Source organism: Corvus cornix, chromosome 2 (assembly GCF_000738735.6).
Source record: "Corvus cornix cornix isolate S_Up_H32 chromosome 2, ASM73873v5, whole genome shotgun sequence".
NCBI lineage: Eukaryota > Metazoa > Chordata > Aves > Passeriformes > Corvidae > Corvus > Corvus cornix.
In genome coordinates, this window is record NC_046333.1 from 22,856,006 (window position 1) to 22,870,173 (window position 14,168).

General features: G+C 42.8%; 1 protein-coding gene across 1 annotated transcript in view; it reads right to left on the bottom strand.

The window, feature by feature from the left end:
- The window catches only part of ITGA9 (integrin subunit alpha 9), a 240,159-nt gene that overhangs the window by 215,036 nt on the left and 10,955 nt on the right, over positions 1 to 14,168 (bottom strand). The window contains 2 exon segments of the mRNA XM_039548705.1: positions 2,982 to 3,049; positions 9,103 to 9,226. Of these exon segments, the coding sequence (XP_039404639.1) occupies positions 2,982 to 3,049; positions 9,103 to 9,226 (192 nt within the window).

Below are 14,168 nucleotides of genomic sequence, written 5' to 3' on the forward strand. Positions count from 1 at the left end.
GACTATCCTTCCTTCTTCCCAAGCATCAAGGTCACTGCATATACCCTAGAGACACATTGCTCTTTCATGGTCCACTTCTGCTCAGCTATTCTGCTGCAACAGACTTTCCTCAGCCTTACTAACTTGCTAACATAGTTCTCAAAAAAATCCCACCCAGAACCCATCACTCAGCTACAGATCATGCTCTGATGCTGGCTGACATGCTATACCAAACAATCATGATGGAAACAGCACAAAGGATTTTGATTTTACAACTATGAAGCTAAAGAGCTGCTATGCACTCAACAAGCATGATGTGTGTTATGTCCTAGGTGGAACATTTTGCCCAGCTCTGTCAACAGATACACTTTGGTCTTTGAGACACAACCTGGCTATAGTGTCATCATAGAATCATAAAACAGCTTGTGATCCTTACAGACAACCAGAGTGCTTGAGCATTTTAAAAGACCGTAGAAATCAAAGTTTGATCCAGCATTCAGAGGTAGATGGTCATAGATAATGCTTTTGAGTCAAAATCCAAGGTACATTTACATTCAAGAGAAATTCAGAAAATGTTGTCTCAAAACATCCAGCATCCTTGCAGAAAAACCTTGCTCCTGGATGTGTTTTTAAATATCTCCAGCAAGGGACCAAATTAAGCCTGAGGAGCATTAAGCCCAGGAAGTTCTCCATCCCTGAAGAAGACATGTGAACAGCTGTTTTCCTCACATCTCCATTCAATGCAAGGCCATGGGTGGACTCCATCCTTGTGGGAAATTGCTATCATATCCGAGTCCCCTTCAAGTGACCAGTTCCAGTCGAGGGGGGGAGATGTTAAACAAGGGATTTTCCTAGTAAGACTACAGGGACAAGACTTCAAAACCAACCAAAGAGCAGGACATGCTTAGAAATAGCTTTTTCCTGGTTACAGGCCATACCTGTGAGGTCAAGGGATCATTTACTGACAGGAACAACTACCATCCACAGCACTGAATATACAGTAGAGGATTGCCTGTTTGACCTAAAAAGGCATTTATCTGCATTTTCTGCTGCCATCAGGCTGAAGTGGTAAAAGTTCAAAGATATCTTTTGAACTAGGGTCGCACAGGAGAATTTAAGCCTGGAAACAGAAACAGGCTGGAGAGAGCAGACAACAGCTGCTGCTGGCTGAACATCCCGTTACCAGACAGTGCCCTTGTGGCAACATTGCCTGCCATTCCAGTTTACTGAAATGGCAGAAGGCAATTTCTGAAAGAAATTATTCTATTTTGTAGAAAAATATTATTCTATTTGTATCAGACTGAACAATACATTCTATAGATCAGTGCATATATAATTAGGAGTGGGTATAGATTCTTAAAAAATTTAAAATGAAACCAAAACAAACAAGCAAAAAAAGCCACAACCCCAAAATATTAATCAAAAAAATAATCCATGCATAAAGGAACAAATTAATTCTTGATAAAACTGAAACATGGATGATAGACTTCTGCCAAGGAAAGAATGTGGTCACGTATTTAGAACGGCTGTGGTGCATATATTCTACCACACTATTTTTTTCTCCATCTTTCTGAAACAAAGAACTGTAGCAGAACTGAAAAAAAAAGTGTTTATCGTATGTATGTACATGTATGTATGTGCCTTATATTCATGCACATGTACACATACATAAACAAAATTATTCAGGGAAGACTTTTGTAGCTGCTGAGAAGGCTAGCAAGAGAAAAATTCTCCACTTTTTACTGTCTCATGTGAAAGTCTCCCTTCTCACGCAAGCTAGCTGTCTGATGGTTTGCTAGTTGGTAAACATTTACAGGTGCAAGGCTGCTGTAAGAACGTAGTGGAATTGTTTTAGTTTACTGGGAATAATATTTTGAAATGGGTGGTTATACCTTGTACTAGTTTGAAAACAAACTAGTGGGAGACACCAAGTCAGAATAACAATTTAATAGGGAAATAAAATAAGGGGAAAAAAAACAAAAATAAAGGCAGAAAACACTGGGTTAAACTGACAGGGTCAGGATACAACCAGACACCCTGTTAGTCAGGGTGGTGGTAGCAGTCCGGTACAATGGTGGCTGCAGTCCTCCTGAAGCAATGATCCTGTAGAAAAAGGGTCTGCTCTTCCTCAGAAAGTCCAGTAGTGGTTATGTAGCTCCTGTCCTCTGGAAATCCAGTGGAAAGGTTGTCTCTGGTGTTCAGCATCTCAGATTATATCCACGATGGGATGCTTGGTTCCTCCCTCTGGGTGGAGCATCTCACAATGGGGTGATGAGTCATGAGGCCAAGTGTTGATTAGGCTCATTAACAGAAGATAGTCCAGAGGGAGTTATCTCTGAGTCATGCGGCATGGCATTGATGGGCCAATAACAGCAAGATAGTCTGGGAGGAGGAGGCAAGGAAACACTGCCGCACCTGATTTCAACAGCTCCTGAGGATGGTAATAGAATACACTGCAACCCAGGACAACCTCTTAGCCTATCACCTTGGTAGGTGGTTGACCGATGGGTCAATCATGTAATTTCTCTTTTGCAATCCATGCTACAAAAAGATGGGATTTGGGCATTAAAGGGTCGGCTTCGACCATCTTCTCTGACCTGAGTGCATGTCGTTCTTCACCGTCCCTGTGTGCAACAGCGACAGACTTTACATCATTGCTTACATTAAAGAGTTAATGACAGACAGAGAAATGCCTCTATGCAAGTTTTGGGATTAAAATAATAAGAATATTCCCTGAGGACTTTTCCCAGAGTCAATTCATTCATACTTGTCCACAGACCTTGAGAGACACATACACATACGTATGAACCACTGGGCAGTCACTGTGCAAGAAACAGACACCTGGGAAGCTAGACGAAGCAGGAGGGTGTTTGCCAGCAGGAAGGGACCATTCTCAGTGCTCAGCCCACTGCCCAAGCCATGCTTGGGAATCTCCTCCTGGGATATGCAACAGTAGAGCCACTTACCAACCCCAACCCTTCCATGCATGGGCCCCGGCTCACCTCGGTGAAGAACCCTGCGATCCCTGCCTGGCATGAACCATGCTCCTCCCCATACTTCTTCTTGTACTCTGGATGGAAGAAGAGAAGAAAACAAACCATGATCTCCCTGACACAGCACACACTCTTCACCTGAGCCACCTGCATTGCTACTCACAAAGCCTGGAGAGACATCAGCATGCAGGGCTCCTGGGTTTTATCAGTGGATCAGCCACCAGTGTGCACCATGCAGCATACTCACCCACATCGGGGAGTATAGCAAGGAGCCAGCTGGGGAGACAAGCCAGAGTGCTGCCTACAGAGACACTAAACAAGCATTACCACAGTAGCATGAAAATGCAGCAGCATCACTCCAGTAGAGGTGCATTAGAAGAGGCTTCTATTTGTGGCAGAGATCACCACAGCTTGGAAGGGGGGAGCAAAAAGTGATACTTTGTGCATATTTCTTTCCAGGTAAGTAAGAGATTTAACTCTCAGGCCCATTACTACCTCAGAGAAATAAAGGGATCTTCCCATACAATGACAGTCATCAAGGCCTCCAGAAATATTTCTGGTAGAGGGGTACCTCAGGACACAAGCTCCAGGAATAAGACACTGACTGAGGAAAAGCCATGTGTTTCTACATGATCAGACAACAGTCTCTTTTGCAGGATGTTTAGATCTGCTGCTTTTCATGGCCACATGCTCAGAGCTCCCTGTTCACAGGGAACTCAACCAGCATCCTATAGCTTTTGTTTATGGATTTTACATAGCAATCATTTGCCCTGTCAAACCTGAGGAATTTTTACTTTATTTTTTTGATGATGAGGAAAAAAATATATCTAGGAATACTTTAAGTTCAGGGTGGGGAGTAGGAAAAAGAGGAAAAAAAGAAAATAACTTTCCACGTTGCCTTAATCCAAATATTTTCATCTTAGAAGTATTTGAAACTTACAGCTGGATCAGAGCCTTTGCAGTTTTTTTCCAGATAATTATTTTCAAATATCTACCATACTATCACTATTTCCTGTATACTACAGTAATTCATGCTCAAAAACAATTTACCATATAACCTGATAATTGTGAAACTTCTTTATATTTTTATTTTAAGCCCCATTAACTCATTGCTAAATGGTGAAAATTTTAATGAAAGCAATGAGCAAACTGCCTCTTTGGAATCAAGCAAGTTCCTTTGGAGTTGCATTTTATCTTATTGAAGATCAGAAGGAATTAATTATAAAAACTGCTGCCTTCTTTCAAAATATTTAGGTAGACATACATACACACACACACACCCCATTCTCCCTTTTGTATTACATATAGTCTCTTCCTAACATCATAAAGATGTTCAGAATTTCAGACATTTGCTGAGGTCATACCAGTTGCACAGGGAGAGGTTCAGTTTGAGAGACCATGCAGAATAGAGACTTGATCCATAAATTACAGTCCAAATGCCCAACACTCTTGGCCAAGGCAGGGTCCTGCCAAAGCAGATGTGCATCCCAGCAGACCAGAAGCACAGTTGGGTCTCCTAGTTGTAATGCATGACAATTCCACTGAGAACTGAAGCCTGTATTAGCCTACAGGTATTCAGCAAGTGTTGGGGTTCTGAATTGCTAACTCTCCATATACAGATTCTCCAGGCAGTACTTGCCTGGGAGATAATATTTTTTTATCAATGTGAACATTTTTTTCATTAAGAGAGCCAAGGAGAGGAGATTCTTCCCTCCAGCATTTCCTGAAAAATAATTCTGTGCATGTCCTAAAAGCCCTGCCTGCACTACAGTAGGATCCGCACCCTTGCATGATGAAATGAGGAATGTCAAGGCCCATTTGGAATTAAATCTGGTGAAGGATATAAAGGCTAACAAGAAGGGCTTCTTCAGATACATTAACAAAAGGATACTAAGGAAAATGTAGGGCCCACTGTTGAATGGAAACAGTGACCTCTTGCAACAGAAATTGCAGAGAAGGCTGAAATACTGAATGGCTTCTTTGGCTGCCTGTTTTGAAGTCTGGGGTGACATTTGCTTTCTTCCAATCTTCAGGCTCTCTTTGCTTCAGTCTTCACTGCCAAGGCCAGTGACATTTCACAAATGGAAATGTAAGCACAGAGGCCCAAACACCTCAGACATTGGGGCTGTTTGAGAATTTAAAGTTCTAGTGACACAGAGGAGAGATCAGCACACCACATTTCAGGGGGAATCAAGACAGATGTAGTCCTCCCCAAGGAGCCAGCAGCCCAGCAGAGACAGACACTGGGCTCCTGGATTTCAGCCTAACCCCTTCAGCACAAAACTACCCCTCCCTGTCGGCACCCCTAACTCCCATCTGCAGTGATGTACACCTGCCTCCACACCCAAGCAAGATTCCTTTCCACACATGCACCCATGGCCAAGGGGTGCCCCACCTGTCCTGATGGTCACATCCCAGCATCACAGACTTCTGTCTGCTCCCTAGAGCCAGTCTGCTCCTCCCAAGCAATGGATGAGTCCAAAAGGGATGAAAACCAAGATTGCTTCTACCTCGCTTCCACTTCAGTGCACAGTAGTGACACCTGTCACTCATACAACATAGCCAGCCAGCCATCCATGCAGTGAAGCAATCAATTAGATGGAAATTGTGCAGTTATTGCATCAGCTTACAGTTTTTGTACACCTGAATAACAACCTTTGCATGAGGTTAAATTAATTTGTTTCTGCATAGCTCCAGGCAATGACTGCAGTCAAGGACAAATTTGTTGTTTCTACACTTCTTCATTCTTTCTTGTCTGCCTGCTGACTGCTGTGCATTCCTGATTACAGAGACTGTAGGCCACAAAACTGCTGCAGCAACAGCTGACAGCAAAGCAGCATGATGAGTCTGAGTCTGGAGGAGGTTGCAGCCTGTGCAACTTCGAAGATGTCCCATGAATAACACATACAGAAAAAAGAGAAGAAGATGCCAGTGGTTTGTAGCCAGGATGATCTCAGGTTAGAAGAGGAGTGAGACTGAGGAAGGAGTAATTGAATAAAACAACACATAAACGAAAAGAACAAGCTTTGACATGGGACAATTCTGAAGGTAAACACCCCTGAACTTTTTCTTTGAACAAAACTCTCTGCCAGTCTCTAAGCAAACTTCAATGCCATAACATAAACTAAGCTACAGAGTGCAATAAAATAATCTATCATCCTCAAAGACGTCAAGTATCACATGCACTGAAAGCTTTTTGTTTCCTATCTTACAGTGTTTCACTATTCTAGGAAGAAACAGTAGTAATCTTTCTGACCTAGCACTGTGATACTGAGTTTCCACCACAAAGCAGGGATGTTTTGATGGCTCCTCGGAAACCAAATGTGGTTTGGACCTGTGGGAAAAATTACTTTTCCCTTTGGAGGCAAGGCATATGAGCATGTGCTGTTTCCCTTATTCACTAACCAAAGGGACCATTAGTCTTCCCCACTTCTACCACCAATTCTTACCACAGAGGAGTAGGAATGCATTCCAGCTCTACCCATCAGCTGAACTGTCTCACAGTACACAGAGCCATCCTTCTTTGCAAACTGAATGCATTGGGAGAATGAAGAGGCAGCTCCCTTTTCTGGAAACCCATTAAAACTATGGGAAAAATAACCAATTGAAAGTATTGCCTGGAAAACCGTGGCTCCATATGTCAGCCATGTCCACAAAGGACATCCAGCTCATCTAAACCAGATTAGTACCTACTCAGAGAGATTGTATTTAACGATTAGGCTTGCTGCTGTGTTCAATTTATCTTTTAATTCCAGACTTCTGTCAGCCCTTTCAAGGAAACCAGGCAAGAATAAGATGGATTGAGACTACTATGATGTTGCACCAGTACCATCTAGTCAGGAAATTTCCATTTTCTCCATGGATGGAGACTGATGTGCACTCAGCTGCACCCTTCACCAGCTGGGGTTATCACCTTAGCTGCACTAAAAACGGGGCTTCTGGAAGCAAGCATGCTACTGCCTACCCCTATTTGCACATGGTGTGATCTAGAGAAGGCTGAGACACTGGAATCTTGTCAGGCAAAGGCATGCATCCTAGTGCAGAGTTTGCAGCCACAGGTCTGATAGCCTCCCAGCAATGGCCACAGAGGCTGTCAGTGTAGAAGCACTTCAGACTCGATGCTTTGTGCTAGCCATTCATCACTGTCAGTGGAGGAAAATTTCTTCTGCTCATTCCAGAAACTGAAGGAAAGAAGTTACAAGGATGACTGAAAACTTACTTCATAGAAACCTTAAAAAATGAACTCCTCTGTGTGACACACCACAGCTATCTCTCTTGGAGCTAATTTTATTTAAATTTAAAGGATCACAAGTAAACAAATGCAGCCATTCCTTGTGACACTGTGATTTCTGTCTGATGGGGCAGGGGGGCTGGGTGGAAATCAGTCCCAAACTTTCAATTTTCACTTTACCAAGCAGTGAAATTAAGCCAGCATAGTTCTGCATCAACCCTGCCAACTTTCCACTGGCTGCTTTACGTGTACTAGGCCCACACATTCTATTTTCTAGCAATTCCTGGCAAATATCCTGTCAGATTAACAGCAGTTTTACTCCAAAAACATGACGCATAGATAAACACAAGTGATTCTTCCCTTCCAGAAACCACATCCCCACCACGGCTTCAGGCAGTGCAGGAGCAGTAACACAGGCTCAGAGGGAGCCCCATCAGCATCCCTGCATGTGCACATTGTCCATAAAATTAATATCAGATGATTTGTGGTATATGACATCAGTGTGAGGCCTTATCCTAATTTTGCTGACAGTAGCAAGGAGGGCAGGGAGGCAGGGAAGGACAAATACAGTAAGACAGTGCTCACAACAGGAAGGCTTACATAGCTTATTTGTACTCTGCTGCACAGCAGCTAGCATGGCTGGGACAGGTCCCTCAAAACTTCTCACATATGAAATAATGACCAATTTCAGGGCAGGGAAACAGTGCACAAGTGTATGCCATCTCCAAAGATGTGTGGGTTTGCAATGGCAGATTCCCAAGTAAAGCCCAGAGGGAGGTGAGGAGCGACCTCAGAAGAGTGAGCATGAGACAGACACAGTTCTGTCACAGGGCTGGCTTTACAGGCTGAGCTAGGACATGGCCACTCAACAGCAACAGAGAAACTTGCCAGGACATTCACTGCCTTATCCCTCTCCAACTTACTAATGTCAGCAGCAAGCCTGCTGCTGGCTGCTGCCAGCTTTGGACAGGAGGGCAAAGAGTTAAAAGCAAATAAGTAAAATCAGAGGTCTTGCCCACAACAAACCCTGCTGTGTTTTGTCCTCCAAAGTCCCACACTTCCTTAGGCTCCTACAGTGAAGAAGTGAAAGAAAGGAGGAAGCACGGGTGCTTTCCCCAAAATGTTCCTCTCAAGGCCAAGAATCTTAGGAGATGCCCTATCTTCTACCAAACAATACACTTGTGCCTCTAGTTCAGTTAATTGCTCTTGGCCAAGGAGACTCTGTCTTTTGAAGTCTTTAAAAAAAGAAACATGATATAAAAGTCTCACATATGCACTAGAGAAGGAGAAATTAAAATGATGGCACATGGGATTTGGTGCAGAACCAAAAGGCACAGCCACCCATGGCTCAGAGCTGGAGCCCTCCCTCTGCATCCACCTCAAACCCAGACTTTAACACAGCAGCAATTTAATATAAATTGTTGCAGAAGTACCCCAAAGTGAGGAAAGTAACCCCTTTCCCTGTCCCACATCCAAATCCTCTGATAAATGACAACATAAAAATGAAAGTGTTTTCATAAGATAGGCAAATTGGTTCATGATTGCAATATAATTGAGGATTTTTACTCCATGTCACAGTGAGGCATAAGAGGCCAAGCTCATATAAATATCTTCTCATTATTTACCTAAGTGGAGAGCTGCTGCCTCAAAACACAATTCAGAAAATTTTTCTTCCTCCAGTAAAGTGCAACCATGCACTTTAGCAGTCACAGAACCTGTTCAGTCATTGTGCTACTCTCCCAACTTCATCCAAAACCCAACTGCCACCACAGCTGCGCTGCAAGGCAGCCACATGTTACAAAAGAAAAAAGAAAAAACCAAATCAGTAGTGAAGGTTACTGTAGTAGTAGAAGTGTAGCAAGGGACATTATAAGCATCACTGCTGGCCTGACTCCTTACCTTCATAGCAGGGCAAGAGCTTCCTCCCTTTGGACTGCAGGTCAGGAGGAATGATGTTGCAGAAGCCATGGGGCAAGATGTACTCTGTCTCATAGTAGATGTTCTTCCAGCGGTGTGCACATGCCTAAACAGATCATACAACATGGGTTATTGGCCCAGAGACACAGGAGATCACTCAGACCAAGGCAGAGCATGCCTGAACAGGACCAGTCAGCATCACCTTCACCCCACAAACCCATTGTATTCTCCTTACATTCCACCATTTCTAGATAAAGTATTTCTCATTGTCAGCTTCTGCAGCTCAGGCCATTGTCTAACCTGGCAGCTCAGATCTCAGCCTTCACATGTATATAACTAGAAAAACAAGAGGTCTCAGAGCCTATGCTGGAGATTTCAAAATCTCTGACTGTGCATGAATCCTCACAGACGGCAGAGCTTTTCTGACTTAAGATGCACTAACACAACCCAACAAAGCCAGAAAAAGGTGAAAAACAGGAATAAACTGAGAATACTTAGAAGGTTACTAAGACCATATTAGAAGGTTAAACCACCAGAGAACGCATGTGTGAGTCAAAGGTTGGTTTCCACTGGGAAAGGCAGCTCTGTGTTCTGGTGACAGATGTGCTGAGTTTTGCTTACTGCTAGTGAATTTAAGTGAAAATGCCAAGGATTTTGTAGCAGCAAGAGTGGCAACATTAGCCAATGTGCAGACAAGCTGCAGAGCTTTATAGTGAAGAATGAGATCATCCTGAAAAGCCAGACTCACCAAGACACTTGCTCAGTGCAACTGCCACACACAGGCACATATGCAAGCAATGTAGAGCCTGGTTCACACCTTCCCAGAACCCATTTGCTCCAAAAATTAACACTGCGTTGCTGCCAGCCAAACCACAAGTTGCCTTCTGCTCAGGATTTATTTGGAATAAAAGAAAAGGAAATGTGAAAGAGCAAGGGCTTTGAACTTAGCACATGCCTGACTTTATCTCCAGCTGGTCTGAGTCTACACTGAAGTCACTGTAGATGTGTCAATTTATGTCATTTAAGGCTTAACCCCATGCCAACAGAGCAAGCCTTTATGCCACAAATCATCTCCTTCACATGCTTTCAACTTTTCCTGGAGGCTTTGCATCAACCCCCCTCATGAACCCCATATTTGACCCCATCCTCCCCAGATGAGATACCCTCTGTCTTCCATTTCTGTGTGCTACCCTACTTCTCTGCCTCAGCACCTCAGAGCTGCCCATCAGAGAATCTCAACATTGTTAAAAATTATATCCATCCATAAAGCAGGCACAGCTGTGTCACCTCTCCACTAAAGGACCTGGGAAGTGTATCAGCCACTGGAAAGGTCAAAATTCAATCCAGCCATCAATAGATTTCAATATACTTATGTCCAGAAAGACATAAATAGTTAATACTATTCTCACAGAGCAAAATCAGTTGTGCAAAAGCCTCTCTACTGTTAGCAGTGCTGCATTTGGAGTTTGATATTTATTGCTTTCCTAATTTCATGTGCTCAAGAAGAGGCACATATTTCCACATATGGCTATCACAGAGGGACTGTGAGGGACTCTGGGGGCCGCAGAAAGTTTTGCATAACACTGCATGCTGCAGGCTGCCACCTGTGATGCAAAGGATCTTTCCGAGGGCACTCCACTCCACAGCCAAATGCATGTGAGAAGTACAACAAAAAGCAGCTTTGGAGACTCTAGTATGCACTTTAAGGAGGTTCAGTTATGATTTCTATCCCCATGCACTACTCATTCAAAATTCAATGGTAACAGACACCTGACATGTGAAACACTCATTTCCAGCAAAACCAGGAAATAGTTTCTCTCCTGATGGATCCATGTTGTGAGCACAAATATACACATGCACAACCCTTGCAAAGACAATGCCATAAAGACACATACAATTAAAGCAACAGTCAATCCCAACTCTGGATATAAACTCAACTGGAAACAAACCAAGAGTATTTCTTAAAATTTTGGAAAGATAAATGATTATGGTATTGTAAATTCCTTGATATTTCATATCTCAGAAACTGCAAGACACTCACGTAAATTAACCTACTAATCTCTCTCAGAAGAGTACAAACAATGGAGTCAGGGAGAGCAGCAGCATTTCATCACAAGCAGGTAGCTTTGCTCAGGAGTGAGGTGCAGAGGCCAAGAAAGATAAAATAATAAAAGGAGAGAAAAAGCTGCTGCTGGATAAGAAGTATGTTCAAAATCAGCTGGAAGCTATGGGCTCAGTCTAGCAATTCTGGGCACACTTAACCAATCTGTTAAGACTTGGGTTAGTGACCACTCTTCTGTACCTTCATCATGATGTGTATTCAGGCGCACTGTAGTTCACCACTGACTGCCTCAGTCTGCACACCTTCAAGGGATGAACTCTCCTTGGTTACCTGAGTCAGGGCTTCCCCAGACTTCCCTGTGCCAAAGCTACAGAATTTGACATTTTCCCAATGGACGGAGTCCAGCAGCTCCTCTTTCTCCTCAACACTCATTTCTCTGCAGCCAGACAACCAGCACCTTTGTCTCCCTGCCACGATGCATCTGCTTTTGGTTTTTCTGTCTTCCCAAAAGCATTTAGAGTCAATTACAGTTCACTGTTGCTGTATGTTGCCGGGGCAAGGTGATGTGCTACCAAAGGTGGCTGCAGGCTTCCTTCTTTGACAGCAACAGCACACACCTGAAGAGGTCTTTGGAACAGAAATGACTCACCTGAATTTGAGGCAATTGCAAACAACTGACAGCCTATGCACCCTACTTTAGATGAAAGCTATAGGTAGGTCCCTGTGCAATAAGGAAACCATCAGTACACTTTGGTGCTCAGCAGCTGCTGCTGGGGTACAGGTTCCAGCTCTACCACAGAACAGGGAGAAATGATGCAAACCCTTGAAGAAAAATAAAATGCTTCTGAGCAAAGCAAGATGAGATATCTATTGATGGCTGACACTGCATTACCGGAATATAATGAATAGGCCATTTCAGAACTGCTGACACTTGGCTCTTTTGCATACTGTTGCAGCCACAGGCTTTGCTCCACAGGAAAAGCAACACAATGACAGAAGTGGCAGGTATTTAGGAAGAGCAAGACTGAAGGATGTGGCTTAAATCACAATGCGCTGTCCCTGGTTCCTCTCCCAACAAAAGTAAAAGGAGGAATTTTACTGTTTCAGTTTGGAAAGAGTGGGCAATCTCAGGTGTATTATTGCAGTACTGAGATTAATGCAAAGACTGACTGATCGTATATCTAAGGACAAGAAGTTTTATTATTTAATCTTATTCCCACATTTGTTTATATCCTCACTGTTTGATGCTTTACTATTTAGTCCGTCACACAAACACCAAATTCTGGTTTAGCAACATCCTGGCACAATATGGGCTCAAACAAAATCCACATTTTACCAAACACCAGCTAAAGACCTCTGGCATGCTCCTCACCTTCCCTACTGCCCCTTGCCACTGAAGCTGGTACTCTTATAAGGCAATTGGGGAACGCTGATAAGAAAAAAATTTAGGTCACTAAAAGCAGCTTCAAAGCAAAAGTAACAACTTCTTTGTACAACCCGCAGTTAAACTGTGGGACTAGTTAATCTAACACAGAATGTCAAGAGCATGAATATTTCCCACAGGCAACTACACTTGTTTATGGAAATAAACCCAATCCATCCAGGGCTATTGACTAGAAAGATATTACTCTGACTTAAAGGAATCCTTGGAAGAGATGCAGTAAATGGAGTTGTAATGTTTGACAGTATCTACACACTCCTAACTAAAGAAACGCACTCATGCTATCTTGCAATTTTTAAAAACAACCTAAAAATTTGGCAAATACAGCTATGAAAAAATATTCAGACACATCTCAGAACACCAGTTTTTCAAATGGGCTTCGAAGAAAAGCTACATTTTAAAGAAATACTAATCCTTAAAACTAGAAGTCCACATGTACTGAAAACCATCTGTGGCAAAGTCATGAAACTTTTTCAGTTAAAAGTTCTCAGAACAGAGAGCAACAATGACCTGAAACATCCAGGTAATATCCTTCCACAAAGGAATCTGTATGCATTCATTTCAGGCTCTGTTTACACACAGATGCACACAGACATATAATTAGTAGCATGACTTTGGTAATAAATAGCAATGAGAATTATATAATTAAATATCCTCCAGCATCTGGACATGATCTACTTGGTAAGGCCAGCATAATCTTGTCAGATGGCTGGGTTAGGATTGTTTTAAATCAGTGTCACTTGTGGAGACATTTTACCAGCCTAAGCTGCACTGAAATAAGCACACCACCAGGTGCACATTTTGCTTTACCTACATTTCACTTTTAACCTGCTTTATGTGTGAAATTTCTACTCCCTCAACCCTAATCTAAGACCACCCATGTCTCTCACCCCTGTAGCTTCCATTCAGCCAGCCAGCATCCAGCTTGGCAGTTGCTTGGCTTTTTGCCCCACCAGCATTCTGTTCAATTACTGCTTCTATCTAGGGAGATGACCCCTAAGCATCAGCCCCAACCTGTTTCCCTTTGAACCAAAAGACAAAAACCCACTATTCTTAAGATATTATTATTACAAAAAAAAAAAAAATTTAGCCTTGCCTAAAAATGTATGAACAACCTTCTAAAAATTAATTAGGATGAATTTGTGTATTTGAGCCTGAATACTGGCCAGTGAAAAGGATGCTGTGTCTCAAGGTAGTGTTATCTCAATCAATACAAGTTACTTCTCAGTTGTTACATGCAACTGAGCACACATATAGCTCAAGATACACCTTGAAAATATTAATTGCTTGCACTATCATGAATGCCTTAATTTTGTGCTCTTTTGTACATGTTTACAGTGTATTTTATTTATGTCCCTCTTTCTCCCCTCCTCCTCTAGTCCTGAACACATTTTAAACATCCAAGAAAAGTAAAGCTAGCCTCTATAACACTGACAAGAGAGACAGGGGGAAAAAATATCACAGTACTGTGACAGAAAGGTATCAAACCTACCTGTTCTCCCACAGGGAAGTTGGTGCACAAGGATTTGGGGCGTAAGCACCTGG